The sequence below is a fragment of the Podarcis tiliguerta genome (assembly GCF_965153285.1).
Source record: "Podarcis tiliguerta genome assembly, chromosome: 4".
NCBI classification, from domain to species: Eukaryota; Metazoa; Chordata; class Lepidosauria; order Squamata; family Lacertidae; genus Podarcis; species Podarcis tiliguerta.
In genome coordinates, this window is record NC_139537.1 from 77937331 (window position 1) to 77956386 (window position 19056).

General features: G+C 41.8%; 1 protein-coding gene across 2 annotated transcripts in view; it reads left to right on the plus strand.

Annotated features, from left to right (window-relative positions):
* EFNB2 (ephrin B2) overlaps positions 1 to 19056 on the plus strand; it is a 57480-nt gene that overhangs the window by 14823 nt on the left and 23601 nt on the right. For both annotated transcript variants that reach the window (XM_083438053.1, XM_083438052.1), the window contains exon 2: positions 14302 to 14585. In XM_083438053.1, the coding sequence (XP_083294179.1) occupies positions 14302 to 14585 (284 nt within the window). The remainder of the gene's footprint in view (positions 1 to 14301; positions 14586 to 19056) is intronic.

The window sequence follows — 19056 nt, forward strand, 5'->3', positions numbered from 1 at the left end:
GCCAAGCTGTGTGAGAGAAGGGTTTTTGTTTTACCAGCACAATCCTATGCACCATCTACCTGGAAGTTAGTTCCATTGAGTTCACACCATGAGCAGCTCATTGCAAGCAGCAACAGTCGCCTGATTGTTGACACTTGTCAACTGCATGGGCAAAAACATGTCACCTGGTCATAGCTGTCAACTTTTCCCTTTTCTTGTGAGGAATCCTATTTAGAATAAGGGAATTTCCCTTAAAAAAAGGAAAACGTTGACAGCTATGCACCTGGTGCCATTATTATTATTATTATTATTATTATTAATTAAATCTGTATACAGTTGTATATCAGCTCCCGAATGATCGAAAACCAGAAGTGAGTGTTCCGGTTTTTTAACATTCTTTCGGAAGCCGAAAGTCTGGTGGGGCTTCCAATTTGGAAGTCGAATGTTTTGGAAGTTGAACAGACTTCCGGAACAGATTCTGTTCGACTTCTGAGGTATGACTGTACAGCTCTTCCTCTGAATATCACTGGGCGGTTCACAATACACAATATAAGCATGTCCCATTCTGCCCCCCAAAGGGCCTGCATATCATTTGGACCCACTTAAAATGGTTGCCCCCTGTATAAAAATATAAAATGAGAACATCAAATGCAATAACCCCCTTCCCACAAACACATTTAAAAGGCCCTAGAATGTTAATCAGCCAAAAGCCTGGGTATAGAGAAACATCATGGTGATCTGAGGAGATTGAAATGTGGGTGACCCCATGGGCATAGCCAGTTAAAGCAATAGAAATACTTAACTAACTGACCAATCAACTGCCCCCCTAACAAAAGTTCTGCCCCCCCTTAGGATTCTGGCTACACCCATGGGTGACCCCACCTGCCTTTCAAACTTAGTCCACAGAGACCGGGTGGGTGGGTGGAATAGGTTAGGCCTACTGGCCAAATTCTGTTCCTTACACTGGCACACACCACAGGCTTTTCTCATCCAGATGCAAAGCACCACACACCTGCGTCCAGATGCACAACTCCCGTGCCTGAGTCACTGCCTAATTTGCTTCACACCCTTGGGAGAGATGGTTCCAGATAAACACTTGGCAAGACAGGAGGAGTAAAAAATAGGCTCAGCAGAAGGTTTTTCCGGTGGACCCAATTCTGTTCTCCATCACCCACACACAGGAATTGTGACACAAAGCCATTGTTTTCATTAGCTCTGGCCTGTGTGTAGTAATGAACTGGCTTTGTCCTTTTTGAGCCACCATAATTGGGCATCACAAGGATTCCATATTGGACAAGTCTTCAGTGAGAGTATACGTACTCCGATGGCCTCAAATGTTTTTGTTGTTAATTTTTGGCTTCTAGCAGTCTACGGTGTTAAATATATTCTGGGTGCATCTGTGGGTGTGTTCTTGGTGTTTTTAGATGTACACTTCTGCTGTTTTACATGTACAGTGGTACCTCGGTTTAAAAACAGCCTGGTTAAGAACGATTTGGTTTACAAACTCCGAAACAGTGTCTTGGTTTGAGAACTTTACCTCAGTCTAAGAAAGGAATCTGAATGGTGGAAGGGCACCAGCGGCGGGAGGCCTCATTAGGGAAAGCACACCTCGATTTGAGAACAGTTTTGGTTTAAGAACGGATTAAGTTCCTAAACCGAGGTACCACTGTACACCTAAAAATGTTAAAAATGGTTTCTTGTCAAAGTACTTGGGAAGCCGCATATGAAAAAGCAAATGGAGGTTTGTGTTTTTCCTGTGTGTGAAGCACCAATTTTGGATCCCAGCAAACTATGCAGCCCAAACTGTGATGTGCTTGCTTGTATATTAGGTGTGTGCCGGTGCCTAACACAGCACCACGGGATACAAGGTGTATTGTGGTGATGGTGTGTTCCATGGTTGCATGTTCTTTTATTTGTTTTCGCCTTTAAAGACAACCTTTTTGTTCTATCTTGCAATCCTTTTCACATTTCTGTTGCCAAAGTTGTAGTAAATTCCCTCACTAGGAAACTGGATTAGTTCAAGATTGCACATGAAGGATTTAGATTTCGTTTTCTTTTGGCTCTTTCCTAACAAATCTTCCCTACAGTGTTTTTTGGTGTGTGTTTTTTTAAAGTTGACGATGGATAAACAGTTTGAATGGGAATACTTTGACACAAAGATGTTTGGGATCTCTACATGTAAATTCTAAAATTTACGTGAAATGGATTTGAGGTTGATTCATTCACTTTATATATGCACATTCTCAATTACCTCAGGAGATCTGCATGATGAGTACCCTTCTTCGGGTAAAAAGAAGCTTGATTTCTGTACTGGCTGAACCCTGCAATTTTAATTTTTTTGAGGCTTGTGACTGTGTGTATCTTTTGGGCCTAGTATTCACAAGCGTGGTATTACGAGGCGACTGCAATAATCAGTTTGCATAGGGGCAGGGGAAAGTAAGTTTTGGTGTGAATTGGCCACAACTGCTGACACTGCCATTGTTAGAAATGACTGGTGCTACACATCCCAGCTTGAAAACAAGTGTGCTTAAGGAAGCTTGTGGTTTCTTCAACTAGGCAAAAACCACATGCTCTCTTTCTCTCAAGGAACAGCAAAACCAGTATCTCTTCTGACACATAGTCAGTGCTTGAACATTCCAGCCAAAGGACAAGGGAGTCCCCACCCTCTTCTGTTCTTGCTGCGTGACTCAGAACAAGACTGCACAGGTGCTGACAAATTGTAATTAAGAGGAAGGAGCCTCAAAACTTTTAAGGGTTGCCTCCTTACACTCTTACGTCTTGAAAGGGGGATTTCTGAATAAGGGACGCTGAGCTTCTGCTAGACTGCCACAGTCTTGTTGCATTGTCTCTACCAGCTTGGGCTTGTGATTTATTGTGCCCTTTAAAAAGTGCACTCTGGCAGATACCAGCTGGTCTCTCTGCAAGCTTGGAAAGAGCTGAGATTCAGAACTTTTGAAAAGAGGTGCTTGCTAGGCTTACTCTCCACTCTCTCTTCTTACACACTTAAATCTTTATATCTTTGCAAGGAAAGGGTGTTTCCTGTTTCCCAGATTGCAGAGCTCCCACAAGAATTCTCTTGAGTCAAGATATATATATATATATATATCTTTGCAGCAAGCTATGGTGCAGAGTATTTTTATTTTATTTTAGGTACTGTTTTGGCAAATTTGCTGCCATAATTTAGGCAGAATAGCCATAAAACGATCTGTGCAGTATATTTTGAATAGTGTGCATGCGCTTTGATGCAGCATCAAGCTCTATATTGTGGCTACAAAACAGAATGTAAGTCTTTATATCGAAAGGGAGTCTGCTTTCATTGCAGTGCAGGTTCGGTTGCACAGTGCTGTAGGCAGTGAAATTTAATATTATTGTGACTTGTTTAGTAATTTTAGGATGACAGAAGGAAATGGATTAAAGTTTAAATATAAAGGCACACATGGCTTTTGTCAAATGGAATCTGAGGTTACTTACGGAGGGAGTGCCTTCTTTCCCATTGTCAGTATGAATTAGTAGTTTTCAAATAATCAGCCGCTAGGCGGTAGATTCAGTGTCTTGTTGTAGGAAAAAAGGAGGTTTACAGAGGCATGGCCACACATACAGACCTGACAGTGAAGTTACAGTTCAGAGCTGTTGAACTGGTTTGGTGCTGTAGGCTTTCAGAATTTGGGTTTCTCATTCATTGTGCACTTGCATTAAAATATTTTTTTGTTCGTTTGCCACTATATAAAGACCTGGCTGGGGGGTGGGGGGAGAAATAGCTATATGCATTTAATACTCTACCCTTCAGACTCTGCAAATGCAGCCTTGTGGCCTCCCAGAGCATTGCCTCCTTGCTATGTCTTTCTTTCTGTAACTATAACAAACCAGCCTCGACTGCTTTGCCTTGGAAATGTCCATTGCCTGAAATAACAGGAAAGACCCCCAAGTGCGGATGTGCCTATACAAAGGCAGGTGGTTTCTGTTTAACCCCCTAGTCACTGACTTGTTCTGCAGCTGCTTGAAATGAATTGACTCGCCATCCTTACGGTTTACATCTTTGGCAATTACTATAATGCTTCAGAACACACAGCGTTTGACAGCCTATTCCTGTGTGAACCTACAGCTCTGTTGCCCTCTTGTTATCTTGCTGGTATTTAGAACAGTGCATTCATGCTCAAACCTGTTCTAATGTTACCAGTGCAAAAGGGGGCAGTAAAGTGCTATCCAGAAAATGCTATCTTTTTGAAGAGTGGGGATCTGCTTTTTTTATTGCAGATACTCATTTTACTGTCAATTTGTTATCTCAGTTATTCATTGGTTAGTTATTTTAGGGGACACTTTTCTGCATTTAGTGGTTTTTAAGTGTAGTGGATGTGTGTTTGCAAAAGACTTACCAATTTTAACAATAAATGCAGTGGCGGGGAATGGTACTTCAGCTCCTGTCTGAAGTTGCTTTTCCTTTTTATTTCCCCCCCTCTTTTTGCAAACGGCCAGAACTCTTCTGTACACACACGTGTCTGACAAAGTGCTTTTGCAAAGAGCTTCTATCAGTTAACAGTTTCTCTTATGTGTGCTGTACTTCCAGCACTGTATTCCTATGGAAACTATGTCCCCCCTTCCACAAAAGAGGGGAAGAACGTTGAGAGTTGGGGCTGACATGAGATGTGGAGAAGTAAAATGTGGAGTGGGGTCAAGGAGTCAAGTGTTGGGCTCTTGGCCAGAGGTGCATGCATGATTCATCAAGAAGTGGTAGGAATGAGCATCTAATTGCCCTCCATTTACCAATTACTTTTTCCATCTGCTCATTCTGTGGGGCCAATTCATCTCTATAAGGACATGCCCATGATTTTACTAAAGGTGTACAGTGGTACCTCGGGTTACATACGCTTCAGGTTACATACGCTTCGGGTTACAGACTCTGCTAACCCAGAAATAGTACCTCGGGTTAAGAACTTTGCTTCAAGATGAGAATAGAAATCGTGGCAGCGGGAGGCCCCATTAGCTAAAGTGGTGCTTCAGGTTAAGAACAGTTTCAGTACTTAACCCGAGGTACCACTGTACTATGTATGTATATGTATACATATCTGTGCACGTAAGGGGGGAAAAAGTATACTGTATGCATATGTAGGTATGATTCCCTATCCCCACCTGCAAAGCAGGCAAATACAATATTATAGTGTGATGTTCAGCATTCTGGGGAATGTAGCTTCCTGCTGTGTCGATTGGTGGTTTTCTGATGGTGGCATGAGGCCACTGCAGTTGACAAGATTCATATGGCTAAAAAAAAAAAGTTACCAGGATGATAATGCAATTCTAAAATAGAATATTCATCATATCCATAAAGCATTTTTTTTTCTTCATTTAGTAGACCAAAAAATAAAAAAGACACTGCTGCGCATTAGCTGGTTCTTTGTGGGAGCTGAAATTGATTTAGCAAATGGAACAAAGCCTCTCTAGTGCGACAAGTACTTACAGCATTCCAGTAATTGCTCAGCAGAATATTGCAAAAATAATAAATAATAAAATGAAAATAGTTGTGATGTTACTATGTAAGGAGGTCATTTGTAAAAGTACCATTCATAACTCATCATTTTCAGCTAAAACAGGCTGTCCCTGCCCACCCCCCCCAGTAAATGATGTGTGAACTACATACCTCCCAATTCACATTCGTTTAAGTCTTAGATACCCAACGTAAAACAGTCTTGGCTATATGAGAGTAGTGCAGGTGGGACAAGATTCTGTATATAGTTTTTCATTTGGGAAAAGCTCTCAGCAAATGATAGTGTTGCAGTGGGAAGATAATTAAGTGTGCTGCAGAGCTGCCAGTCTCTAGGTTCAAATTCATGTGCTAAAACTATTGCATGAAGATTTAGTCTCTCCTCATGTTTTTACAATAAAGTGGTACCTCAGGTTAAGTACTTAATTCATTCCGGAGGTCCGTACTTAACCTGAAACTGTTCTTAACCTGAAGCACCACTTTAGCTAATGGGGCCTCCTCCTGCCGCCGCGCTGCCGGAGCACGATTTCTGTTCTCATCCTGAAGCAAAGTTCTTAACCTGAAGCACTGTTTCTGTGTTAGCGGAGTCTGTAACCTGAAGCGTATGTAACCTGAGGCACCACTGTAAATATATTGTCCTGCAATGTGCATTTAAAGAAATGTTTTTCCTTTCTTACATTTAGCAAGTAAACAAGAGGCGATTTACTAAACACTCTCTGTCAGTTGTAACCTCTTGGATGTAAACTATTAGGCCCAGTTCATTTCAGTGTCTTGATGTTGGAAGACCCTGCATAGTGTAAGTTCGGTTGTCAATATCCGCCTAGCAAAATGGGCTTATGAAGACCCTTCAGCGCAAAGTACTGCTGAACAGAACTGTTGTGGGAGGACTAGGAGAGTGACATGGTAATATTTTTCACATATGATGATAAAGGTATCCTCAAGCTCTGCTGGCCTCGCTTGTATACCCACACGAATGTGTTCATGTGGGATCAAGAAGGCATCTTGAAATAGGATGTGCATTTTTTAGCCAGTATAAATACTTCTCTGTATTCTCAAGTGAAAACACACTTCTAGTCCCGTGTGTGAACATATTCTCAGAGTGAAGTAGGCTGGTGATTGAGGTTGGGCAGTAGTTTTGTAGCTGATTCCGGGTAAAGGTAAAGGGACCCCTGACCATTAGGTCCAGTCATGACCAACTCTGGGGTTGCGGCGCTCATCTCGCTTTATTGGCCGAGGGAGCCGGCATGACTAAGCCGCTTCTGGCAAACCAGTGCAGCGCACGGAAATGCCGTTTACCTTCCCACCGGAGCGGTACCTATTTATCTACTTGCACTTTGACGTGCTTTTGAACTGCTAGGTTGGCAGGAGCAGGAACCGAGCAACGGGAGCTCACCCCATTGCTGGGATTCGAACCACCGACCTTCTGATTGGCAAGTCCTAGGCTCTGTGGTTTAACCCACAGCGCCACCCGCGTCCCTGATTCAGGGTACACCTGGCTTATTGGGGGGGGGGGCAGGCCCTGTGTGTGGCAACAATGCAACAAAACAACATCGCCACAAACTGGCTTATAAGTATAAAACCAAATTTACTAGAATAATAACTAGAATAGAGATAGACTTGTAACCACTCAAGCAACAAAAATACTAAGGTGCTATGTGCAAAACAAAGCCTGGAGATACTGTAAACATGGAGTGGATAAATGTACAACTGTATCTTAACAAGTTACATGTGCAATAAACGTTTATTCTAGTTATTATTCTAGTAAATTTGGTTTTGTACTTATAAGCGAGTTTGTGGTGGTGTTGTTTCATTGCATTATTATTACTGTCACCGCATTTGATGCTTTGTGTATATACTGTGTGTGGCAAAGCAGCCCAGGCATTTGAAGGAGCCTGCTGAATCCTTGTTAATCTGGCTAGTTTTATCTTTGTCTGTTTTATTTTGTACAGTGGTGCCTCGCAAGACGAAATTAATTCGTTCTGTGAGTTTTTTCGTCTTGTGAATTTTTTCGTCTTGCGAAGCACCAATGTGTATTGACTGTTTCCCATAGGAATGCATTGGTGGTTTTTTAAAAAAGGCACAAGACGTTTTCATCTTGCGAAGCAAGCCCATAGGGAAATCCATCTTGCGAAGCAACTCAGAAAACGAAAAACTCTTTCGTCTTGCGAGTTTTTCGTCTTCTGAGGCATTTGTCTTGCGAGATACCACTGTATTAATGCTTATTTTCTATTGATTTTAATGTAACCTGCTCTGGGATTAGGGCTGGGCGATATATCGCCCGAAACAGATTTGAAGTCCAAATCATGATATTGTGTGTGTGTGTGTGTGTGTGTGTGTGTGTGTGTGTTATGGAAAAAAGAATCACAATGCAGGAAAAACCATGAAGCCAGGCAATTCCTCTCCATACCTCCATCCTTATTTCAGACATTGTGACATACCACTGTATCATGATGTTTAGCTGGTGATATATCACAATGTTGAAAACCAGATATCGCCCAGCCCTATCTATCTGGGATTCCCTTGGCAAAGAAGTACAGTGGTACCTAGGGTTACATACGCTTCAAGTTACATACGCTTCAGGTTACAGACTCCGCTAACCCATAAATAGTGCTTCAGGTTAGGAACTTTACTTCAGGATGAGAACAGAAATTGTGCTCCAGCCACGTGGCAGCAGCAGGAGGCCCCATTAGTTAAAGTGGTGCTTCAGGTTAAGAACAGTTTCAGGTTAAGAACGGACCCCCGGAACGAATTAAGTACTTAACTTGAGGTACCACTGTATTTCATAAAAATGCATAAAGAAGGAAGTTCAGTAACCATGGGAACTAGAAAACACTGGGAGAGGCAGAGTACACCTAAACAGTTGGGGATTTTTTAAAAAAGTCATTTGGGAAGAGAGATTACAGAAGGGTTGAGGCATGTACAGATGCAGCATCTAGAATCAGAATCATAGAATGATAGAGTTGGAAGAGACCACAAGGGCCATTGAGTCCAACCCCCTGCCAAGCAGGAAACACCATCAGAGCACTCCTGACATATGGTTGTCAAGCCTTTGCTTAAAGACCTCCAAAGAAGGAGACTCCACCACACTCCTTGGCAGCAAATTCCACTGTCGAACAGCTCTTACTGTCAGGAAGTTCTTCCTAATGTTTAGGTGGAATCTTCTTTCTTGTAGTTTCGATCCATTGCTCCGTGTCCGCTTCTCTGGAACAGCAGAAAACAACCTTTCTCCCTCCTCTATGTGACATCCTTTTATATATTTGAACATGGCTATCATATCACCCCTTAACCTCTTCTTCTCCAGGCTAGTGTATTGGAGTGTATTGGAAGTCTTCATACTCCTGCGGCAAATGATACACATGGGTTGTTTCCTGCTATTTCATGTTTGTCATAATATGTATATTACTTGGCACCCTGACACAGTAGAGGAACAGCCTTCCCACACTCTTTTACCACACAGGTAATACAGTGGTACCTCAGCTTATAAACACTTCAGGTTACAGATTCCGCTAACCCAGAAATAGTACCTTGGGTTAAGAACTTTGCTTCAGGATGAGAACAGAAACCATGCTCTGGCGGCGCGGCAGCAGCAGCAGCAGCAGGAGGCCCCATTAGTTAAAGTGGTGCTTCAGGTTAATAACAGTTTCAGCTTAAGAACGGACCTCCGGAACGAATTAAGTACTTAACCCGAGGTACCACTGTATAGCATATGAAATGGATCCCACATGGACTTCCTATTTCATACATTATGTCATCTGTGTGACTGAGGTGCCCGGTGTTCTTCCACTAGATGAAACTCCCAAGCAATGGGTTTCCCCATTAAATAATTTCTGGCAAACAGGTTTTTCAGGTTTTCGAACATTTTCTTACACTAAAATACAGTGGTACCTCTGGTTAAGTACTTAATTCGTTCCGGAGGTCCATTCTTAACCTGAAACTATTCTTAACCTGAAGCACCACTTTAGCTAATGGGGCCCTTTACTGAAGCAAAGTTCTTAACCCGAGGTACTATTTCTTGGTTAGCGGAGTCTGTAACCTGAAGCGTATGTAACCCGAGGTACCACTGTACCTCTTCCCCTGAAGAACAGCTTTTGCACGTTTGAAATGCATTTGGAATCGTGGACTGAATATATTTTGTACACATGCATAGGAGCCTGTTGTCCTCTTTTCATATTCTAAGCATCACTGCATTTCATTTATAATGAGCGAGCATCTTAGGTTTGAAATGTCACCATTCAGACTCACATTTGGGGAGTAAAAAACAACAACAAGGAGGCTTTTCTTTTTTTTAAAAAAAGGAATGAAAACAACTTGACATCTGTTTCTGAAGCTTGTGTATTTCATGTTCAAATCGCTTGCCCCAGTGCTTCAGCATAGAAGCTGGCTACGCTTTGGCAAAGGGTGCAATCAGTCTGTACCTCTTGGCTGCTGGAATGGTTCCTAGCAGCCATATGCAGCTCCATATTTTCTGTTGCAGGAGCCACAAGAAGGGCAAATAAGGCAGACAAAGGGAGATTAAAACCAATTTTGTTCATCAGCTCCATCTGGTTCTGTACGCCAGCCCTAAAAGTAATATGTTCTCTGTCTCCCTTTATCTTGCATCTATGTACACGTGATTAACAGTGCACCATTTGCTTGTTTGTACCCTGTTCAATTTCAACGGGGTTCTTGTTTGAATGTAAATCTGCGGTGAGAATGAACAGTGAAACGGCTGGAGGTTTTGCATTAGAGCTCTAGGTTTTGCATTTTGGATTTGGTGCTTTGCATCGCATACCTTTGCTCTGCAAGATAACCCAACAGCTGCAGACATAATGAACCTGCCCTTACTGTGCAGCTTTCAGCTGAACTCTTTAGAGGACGTGGCCTTGCCATCATTGGTTTGGCACCAGGTGTGGGTTTGGGGAGACTTTTGGTCTTGTGTATTAGTTACAGTTCTGTTTGAACCAAAGTTTTTTAAGTTAGCCAAATCACTACCACCTCCTGCATGTTTTTCAAAGTGTCATCAGGGAATATGACTGGATTGTGGATATGTAAAATCTCTATAAAGACTGTATGTCCCACACAGATGGTGGCACAAGTCCACCAGCAGCCTCTGCTTCATGAATGCAAAACGTCACAGAATACTTAATGCCACAGTCCATAAATCAATTAAGCCTTGCTTTAAGGTGAATCAGAAGTTGTGGTCATTCTAGTTAAGATAGTAAAATCCTTTAAAATATTTACTGATGGCTTATTGTAAAACGCTTACACTCTGCCTTTCCAAAACAGCTCAAGGCTACCTGAAAAGCAAGAGAGAGAAAAGGAATACTAAAGATAAGTGAATGAATGAGACAGATCAATTAAAAATACAATACATTTGAGGTCTTGTGGGAGCAAAACTCAGAAAGATACATCCATAAGACCCGATGTAAAAGCCTGTCAACAAAAAAATCACTAACAGCCAAACCTTTCTACCTTCACAAAGTACCTAAACTTTCTGCCCTATTAAATTGGAGTTTACATATTTCTAAGCTTCCTCATAAATATCTGGACAGCCTCTTTTTGCCTCTATAATCCTGTGCCTTGATGTAGTTTTTGAAGTAAAATGGCTACAGAGCAAGTGACTTAAGGAAACAATAAACACCCACACATTTTTCTTCATGTATCTTTTAAAGAATACATTTACAATATATATATTGACTATCAGGTTGTGTTCTTTTTGAATGACTTTTTGGATGACTGCGCCATTCCAGAGGCAATTGTAAGCCCTCTTACCTGAGAGCAAGTCCCTTTTGATCTTTTAAGTTAAAGACGACATATAAAAGCCGGAAGAAGGAAGGAGGGAAGTCAGCTCGGGAGAGCAAGAACAAATGTGAAACATAATGTATGTGTATGTATAGTATGTAACTAAAAATTCAATAAAGATCATCTGAAAAAGAGAGAAAGAGAGAGAGAGCAAGCCCCTTTTAACTTGGTGGGACTTAATTCCAAGGAAGCAGGCACAGGATTGCACAGTCAGATTGTTTTTGGGTGAAGATGCAAAAATAAAACAAAACTGTGATCTCTGCAACCTTTTAACAGTTTTTAGGCAAGCGGAGATCCATTTCTAGCACACAAACTCACAATTAAGAGTCTTTGAACCATCGTCACCATCTTCTATGCATGCACCTTTTTATGTGCATGCTAAGGCACAGTCCAAGTGTCCCTATTTTCCAGGGACAGTCCTGGATTTACAGAAGCCGTCCTGGTTTCTGATGTCCCGCTTTTCCTTAGGACATACTTGCTTCCATCAGAGAAATGTTGGAGGGTATGCTAAGGCAGTCTTTCCCAACCTGGTTCCATCCATATATTGTAGGCCACAACTCCCATCGGTGAGCATGGGGGGGTCAGGGAAGGCTGGGGCAAGTTGTTGGTAGGCATATTTAATCAAGTGCAAGATAACAGGAACCTCTGGTTTAATTATTAAGCTTTCATAATGGAGCAAGCACAAATGTTTGTATGTTTGTGTATATGAGGGAGAAATATTTCTCTGCGTTTTAAGTCTAGCTGTTGGATAGCGCCATTCATTAGGAAGCCATTCCTTTCAGTCTTCAGAGACATTTTCTATTAAGGAAGATCTCTGCAGCAATATGGCTGACAGGAAAAGATTTAGGAAGAGGGAAAGGAGGCTTTCAGCTGTAGGTATTAGGGGGATATTGTATCCATAGCTCTAAAGAGCAGCTTCCAGGCATTAATTGGAGCACATGCATCCAGGCGTGGGGGTGGGGGAGAAAGATTGCAGTGGCCTTTGTTGCTTACGAGAGCGTGTCTTCATTTTGCGGTTGAATCAATATTACAAGCAATTATTTTAATTTTGAAACGTTTATTTTGTTTAAGGCACCACATTAAAATGAAGCCGGTTACTTGACTGATGAGTAGCCAACTCAATAAGGAATCTGAAATATTTCAGATAACCATTTGATACCAGACAGTGCATACTTTAATGGTTTACGTAGACCTGCCCTAGTTTTAAGGGAAGGCAAAGCTTTCCTTTCCTTTTTTTTTTTTTTAACGAAAGGAATGAGGGAAGGAGATGAGTTGGAAGCCTTCTAAAGGATCAGCAAGCAGAGGGAGGTATTGTGGACAAAAGGAGGTCAGATGTGTATCCATTGCCTGGAAGCTGAAGCAACTGTTGGTTCACTGCCTGTCCATATGGTAGGCTAGGAAGGGGCCAGCCAATGCCTCTGTTGCAGTTGAAATTGCTCTTTGTAACATTTAATTATCTAGCACATTTATCACATACCTTCCTTAAATCATGCAGCTCATGAATGGCTTCCCAGGCAGTCTCCCATCCAGGCACTCACCAGACCCAGACCTGCTTAGCTTCAGCAGCAGCATCTGCCCTAGACAGTGCCTGTGATATCACTGAAAAGCAACATAAACCCCACCGACACCATTATGAGGGTTACGTCACATTGGAGAAATGTAACTTTAACAAGCTTTCTAGGGTGATTGCTTCCGTGAGCAAGGCTAAGATTATAGAATTGTAGAGTTGTAAGGGACTGTGAGGGTCCTTCAGCCCAACCCCTGCAATGCAAGGAATCTCAACTAAATCATCCAACTTCTGCTTTAAAGCCTCTTTGAAGGAGAGTCCACTATCTCTCGTGGGAGTCCCTTCCACTGTCCAACAGCTCTTGCTGTCAGGAAGTTCTTCCTGATGTTTAGGTGGAATCTCCTTTCTCATAACTTGAATCCATTGGTTCGGGTCCTAGCCTCCAGTGCAGAAGAAGAGAAGCTTGCTCCATCCTCCATGTGAATATGGTTATCATGTCTCCCCTTTACCAGGTTAAACATACCCAATTCCCTCAACCGTTCCTCATACGACTTGGTTTCCAGGCCTTTGATCATCTTGGTCACTGTGCTCTACACACGTTCCAGCTTGTCAACATCCTTGTGGTGCCTAGAACTGGACACTGGACTCCAGGTGCGGTCTGATCAAGGCAGAATAGAGTGGGACTATTACTTCCCTTGATCTGGATACTATACTCCTGTTGAAGCTGGGTTTTTGGGGTTTTTTGTTTTGCTGCTGCTGCATTACACTGTTGACTCATGCTAAACTTGTGGTGTACTAAGACCCCTAGGTCCTTTTCACTTGTACTACTGGCAATTCAGGTATCAGACCACAGGATACTTAATATCCGCCAACTGAAATTTCCCGCTTCAAAGAACATTTCCTTCTCATTCCAAAGGATGTTTGCTTCTTACCTCTGCTATTTTAATTTAGGCTGCGTACCCATCACTGTTTACTCTGGTTCCAGTGGACTCCCACTGCTGGTTTTGAAGCCATATGCACATAATGTTAGCCACAAGCCATGTCTACCCTGTGGTTTCTTTAGAAATGCTGCTGTTTGATGCGTTTCCCCTCAACGGGCTTCCTTCCTAGTTGAAAACATAAGGCACATTCGCTTTGCAGCTACTCTGAGGTGTGCACATTTGGGACAGCTGTTGTGTGTGCACAGATGACAAGAGCATGTGCAGATGACAGCATCATGAACGGGAGTTCATGGGAGGGGGTGTTGCAGGGCCAACTAATCAGGAAATGTACATGGTGAAGACATTTGTGGTGTGCACAGCAATATGCAAATGCAACTTGAAATGCAGTAGGGGGAAATTTAAGCCGCTAAGGTGTGCACAGCCTTAAAAAGTGGGGTTTGTGTGTGAAATAGAGGTCTTGTGGCCTGTAGCTCCTGTCCCATTCATGTCCTTTAGCAACTTAGATGTGGGTTTCCCCCCCAGTTTCCAAGCTGTATTTTGTTCCCTTTTTTGCCCCCTTTTCAAAATATGTTTCCAAGTGTCTTGACATTTTCTCTTTCCCCCCTGATTCTTTTTAGATTCCATCCTGGACAAGGACTGGTACTATACCCAAAGATCGGAGACAAACTGGATATTATATGCCCGAAGGTGGACTCTAAGACTAGTGGCCAGTATGAATACTATAAGGTCTATATGGTTGATAAAGACCAAGCAGATAGTTGCACTATTAAAAAGGACAACACACCTCTGCTCAACTGTGCCAAGCCTGATCAAGATGTTAAGTTTACCATCAAGTTTCAAGAATTCAGCCCTAACCTCTGGGGACTGGAATTTCAGAGAAACAAAGATTATTACATCATATGTAAGTGAACAATGACTTTTGTTTCCTTTTCCTTCTGTCTTGCTGCTTCTTAATTTATTCATTGTATTCAATCAAGTAAGAAGCTTAAAGGATTTATATTGTTTTCTTTAAAGTATTTTCATGGCAGCTTATTATTAACCAACTCCCTGCTGCTTTAGAGCACTTTTTTCTTTTTTTAAAAAAAGTTCCAGGTTTCCATAGATGTGAGCTGTGTAATTGTGGTAGCGATGCTCATAATGCAATTTATGGAAAACACGGGCATCTTAATCTGGTTCCAACCAATGTATAGAGGGGTAAGGCACTGCCAGAAACAGCAGTTCTGCATTTACCCAAAGCCTTGAGTACACATTATGCATGTATGCTATTATTTTTAATGTTACAGTATCGCCCCTCTGAAATTTGGTATGTCAGTCACTGCGCATTGAATGGTGAACAGCAATAATTATACATAATATACTACAGTTAATTTTAAGCAAACAGAAGAAGGGGGAAGTAGGAGAAATAGCTCAAGATGTGAAGTAATCTTTCTGGGTAGGAAAAAAAATAAGAAATTCCTAAAACATCACCTTGGTAGATAATTCACAAATTGATCATTTACATCAAAAGTGGGTTTGGTTTCTATTTGCATAATCTTAAGTGTTCCGTCTCTAAAGCTTCAGAGAAACTGGAGACTTACAGCCATCTTTTTCTTTATGCATGCCCTGCCTTTCAGGATAAGTCCTATCAAGCTGGCTTACCTTTTCTTTTTAAAAAAGCGAATATTCATTTAAGATGCAGATGGAAATAGCTAAAAATTGAAATGTGCACTTACTTGAAGGTTAATTCATTGAAATCAGTAGGACATTACCAGACAGGTGGGCACTGAATTACAGCACCAATGTGCTCTCATTTCCCCACTCTATTGTTTTGCTTTGCTTACAGGACCCATAGTGAAAGTTAAACAAAGCTCCGAATTATGGCCTTATCTTTGAGTGCAATCTTAACAGTCCTTCTCTGTTGATGTCTGTTAGGATTAGAATCAGTGCCGGAGTTACATATAAGCTAAACAAGCTATAGCTTAGGGCCCCACTCTCTTGTGGGCCCCCCAAAAAATTAAAGGAAAAAAATAAGATAAAAAATAAATAAAATAAAACCTGCATACAGCAACAGTGTTTTGTAGGCTCCTATGATGTCAGTAATGGATCCCGCCTGCTAGCCTGCTCCCTAAGATATCACTGGTTTGCTCATTTCTTCATATAGGATGCCTACATTCTGCATGGACTGGTTGCATGGAAACATGTAGCATTCAGCTGCACATTGCAGTGCAGCACAGTTGAATGTAGGTCAAGCTGTTGTACCTGTTATCTAATATTAAATTATTTCACTATTAATATACTTCTTAATTGTATTTCAGTTCAGCATATATTCAATACAAAAAACAGCGACAATTTGTTGTTGACAAAGGACAGCTGGACATCTAAAGGGCCCCATTACCTCCAGCAGCTTAGGGCAGGGGTCAGCAAACTTTTTCAGCAGGGGCCGGTCCACTGTCCCTCAGACCTTGTGGGGGGGCCGGACTATATTTTGAAAAAAATATAATGAACGAATTCCTATGCCCCACAAAGAACCCAGAGATGCATTTTAAATAAAAGGACACATTCTACTCATCTAAAAACACCAGGCAGGCCCCACAAATAACCCAGAGATGCATTTTAAATAAAAGCACACATTCTACTCATGTAAAAACATGCTGATTCCTAGACCATCTGCGGGCCAGATTTAGAAGGCGGTTGGGCCAGATCTGGGCCCCGGGCCTTAGTTTGCCTATCCATGGTTTAGGGCCTCATCAAACCTAAATTTGGCCCTGGTTAGAATGGTGCATAGCTGCCTCTCTGCCAGGCTTTGCCTGGGGAAAGCAACATGGCAAATAACTGCCATAGTGAAACCCCTGAGGTTGGTCTGGTAGGCAGGTAGCTATTGCCAGCATTTCAGAGCAGAGGCTGAGCTTAGAGGCTGTGGGTCCTAGAAATCTGAACACTTCAAATATTCATAATAACTGAAAAATAGAGAAAATTGGGCATGGGGAATAGCAATGAAAGTAAGTAGCTATTTCAAAGTTACATTCATTCTCCTTGTTTCTAGTAGATTCATTTATAAATAAGAAACAGGAAAATAGTCGCAGCAACTTCAGTGTAATTAAAACCTGCAGCAATCAGAGAGTTGATGAAATAACGAATGTGGAATATTTAAAAATGCAATTTGCTGGGTTGTAAGATTATTTTGTAAAAATGCACTGCACTATCTTGGTGGGTAGTGCTCCCTGCTGTTGCCTGTGACTTTTTGCAGAAACGCGGAAGGGAATTTCTATTTTGCTTGAGCGAGAAGTGCAGAGCCGAAAGCAGAGACAGTTGCCAGTAGGCCTGATGAAAAAGTGCAACATAAAAACGTCTGTCTGTGCTCAAATAGCTGGTTCTGAGGATGAAATATTTCAGTTATCTAATGCTAGGGGGATTAATTCTCCACAGTAGGCCAACTGTGACATAAATGGCACCATTTTAATTATGACTTGAGAGTTATGGACACAAACGGAACTTCATGGTAGACTGTCAGCTTTGTCGTATCTGTGTCAGTAATCCCTCAGAGTAAATCCATAAGTAGGACTCATTTTCTTCATTTTTGTATAATTATTTCATTATGGCAATAAGGTATAATAGACATTACATTTCCGGGAGGATTAGGACATTCTTTAGGGGTTACAGAATTCACTGTCCCTTCAGCCTGGTGCCTTGGATATGGTATGAGATTTATCATAATGCCTCAGGAAGACATATTACTTGAAATAGGAACGTCTTGGCAGGACGCTATGTATGATTGCCTTAAAGGTCTGGTTTCAGATCACCTGTGACCAAAGCTGAAACTTAGTGAGGCATATATTTTCTTCACAAAAACAGGACACCAACATGGTAGAAGTTCCCTCCGTTTCTCAACTCCTCCAGATGTCCAGTTATGATCCTGTATTAGCACCAGGATAGGACTTTTAATATTTGGATTGTCAGCCATATTTGTTCTTGCCACGAAGGGTATGTGACTGCGGAACAGCAGGTACTGCTTCCCCTTAGGAAGAAAGATAGGAGGCTGTCTTGCACAGAGTCAAATCATTGGTTCATCTAGACACTGGGACCTTCCTCATGTGGTGCTCACGCTCTGTCACTGAACTTCAGCCCTTTTCCCTTGAGGAAAGAAAAGCCCCAAACCTATTATGAACTGTGCTCAGACAAAAGCAACAACTTTTTTTGTATTTTTAATGAATACATTTTTCAACCAGAGAATTAGTGTGCAAAGGCTTTCTTTATCCGACAAATATCTGAAGTAATTATTTGTAGGCGTCAGATACAAACATGTGGCTGAAGCGAAGTAATGCTGGGAGCTTCTGAGGGAAATGTGGCTTCCCTACCACTTGTTCATTCTTTGGAGAAAAAGGATGTGGCTACCAGTTAAGAAGAAAGACAGGAATGAGGATGAGTAATGGAATTGGTGTGTTGTTCCTTCCTCTGCACATTTATTGAGTAGGAGTGACTACTTAACTTGCTCAGATGTTCACAGAACCTGTTCAGACTAATTTACCTTAATTCAGTCTGTTTCCAAGCCCATTCTGTGGCTCGACGCCTCTGCTCCGCCTGTGGTGTAATTCAGGTGCGAGAAAACCCCCACAAACACGGGATAAAAGACCATATCCAAACATAAATAGCTGTTGAAAGCATATCTCAATTGCTTGTGCATGGAATCAACCTTTCATCATCATCATCATCATCATCATCATCATCATTTTTTAAAATTGGTACAGAATTAGTCTTACCTTTAGGGTAGATTATCTCATTAATTATTGTATTCATGGAGGCCCTTTCTCTTGTTGTGATGCCTGTCCCCCCTCCAATGGAAGAGAACCTGGGAACAGGAAGCCCAGAATTCCTTTGGGACCTTGAGCTAATCAGGGCCCAAGGAAGAAAGGAGCAGAGGTCATTTCCTGCTCAACTTTCCACCAGCCTGAAAACTGGGCAGCTCTTCCATCACAATACAAATTGCAGTCGAGGTGGAGGGTTATTTTGCAATCTGCTCTTTTTTTTAATTGTCCCATTCTTTATCCAAAAAAACCTCTCAGAATAGTAAAGATGAGCATAAGTGACAGTCCCTGCCATCTAATTGGAATCTAAAAGACACAACATGTAAGAAAAATGAGGTAGGAGGTGGAGAAGAAAGGGGGGGGGGAGCTTAAGGATCAGTTCATAAAGTTACAGTTCTTATGTCACCTAGCTGGGATAGAAACTGTTCAGTTAGCCTGATGGAACTGCCAACACTATTTCACAATTGGGGAGAGCCAAAATCTTTCAGGCGAGGTACTAGAGTAGTTCTGATTCCCTATTCTTGTCCCCTTTTATTTTAATCAACGACTCACTACTTACATACCATTTTTCTGGCAGAGATTAAAATAGTC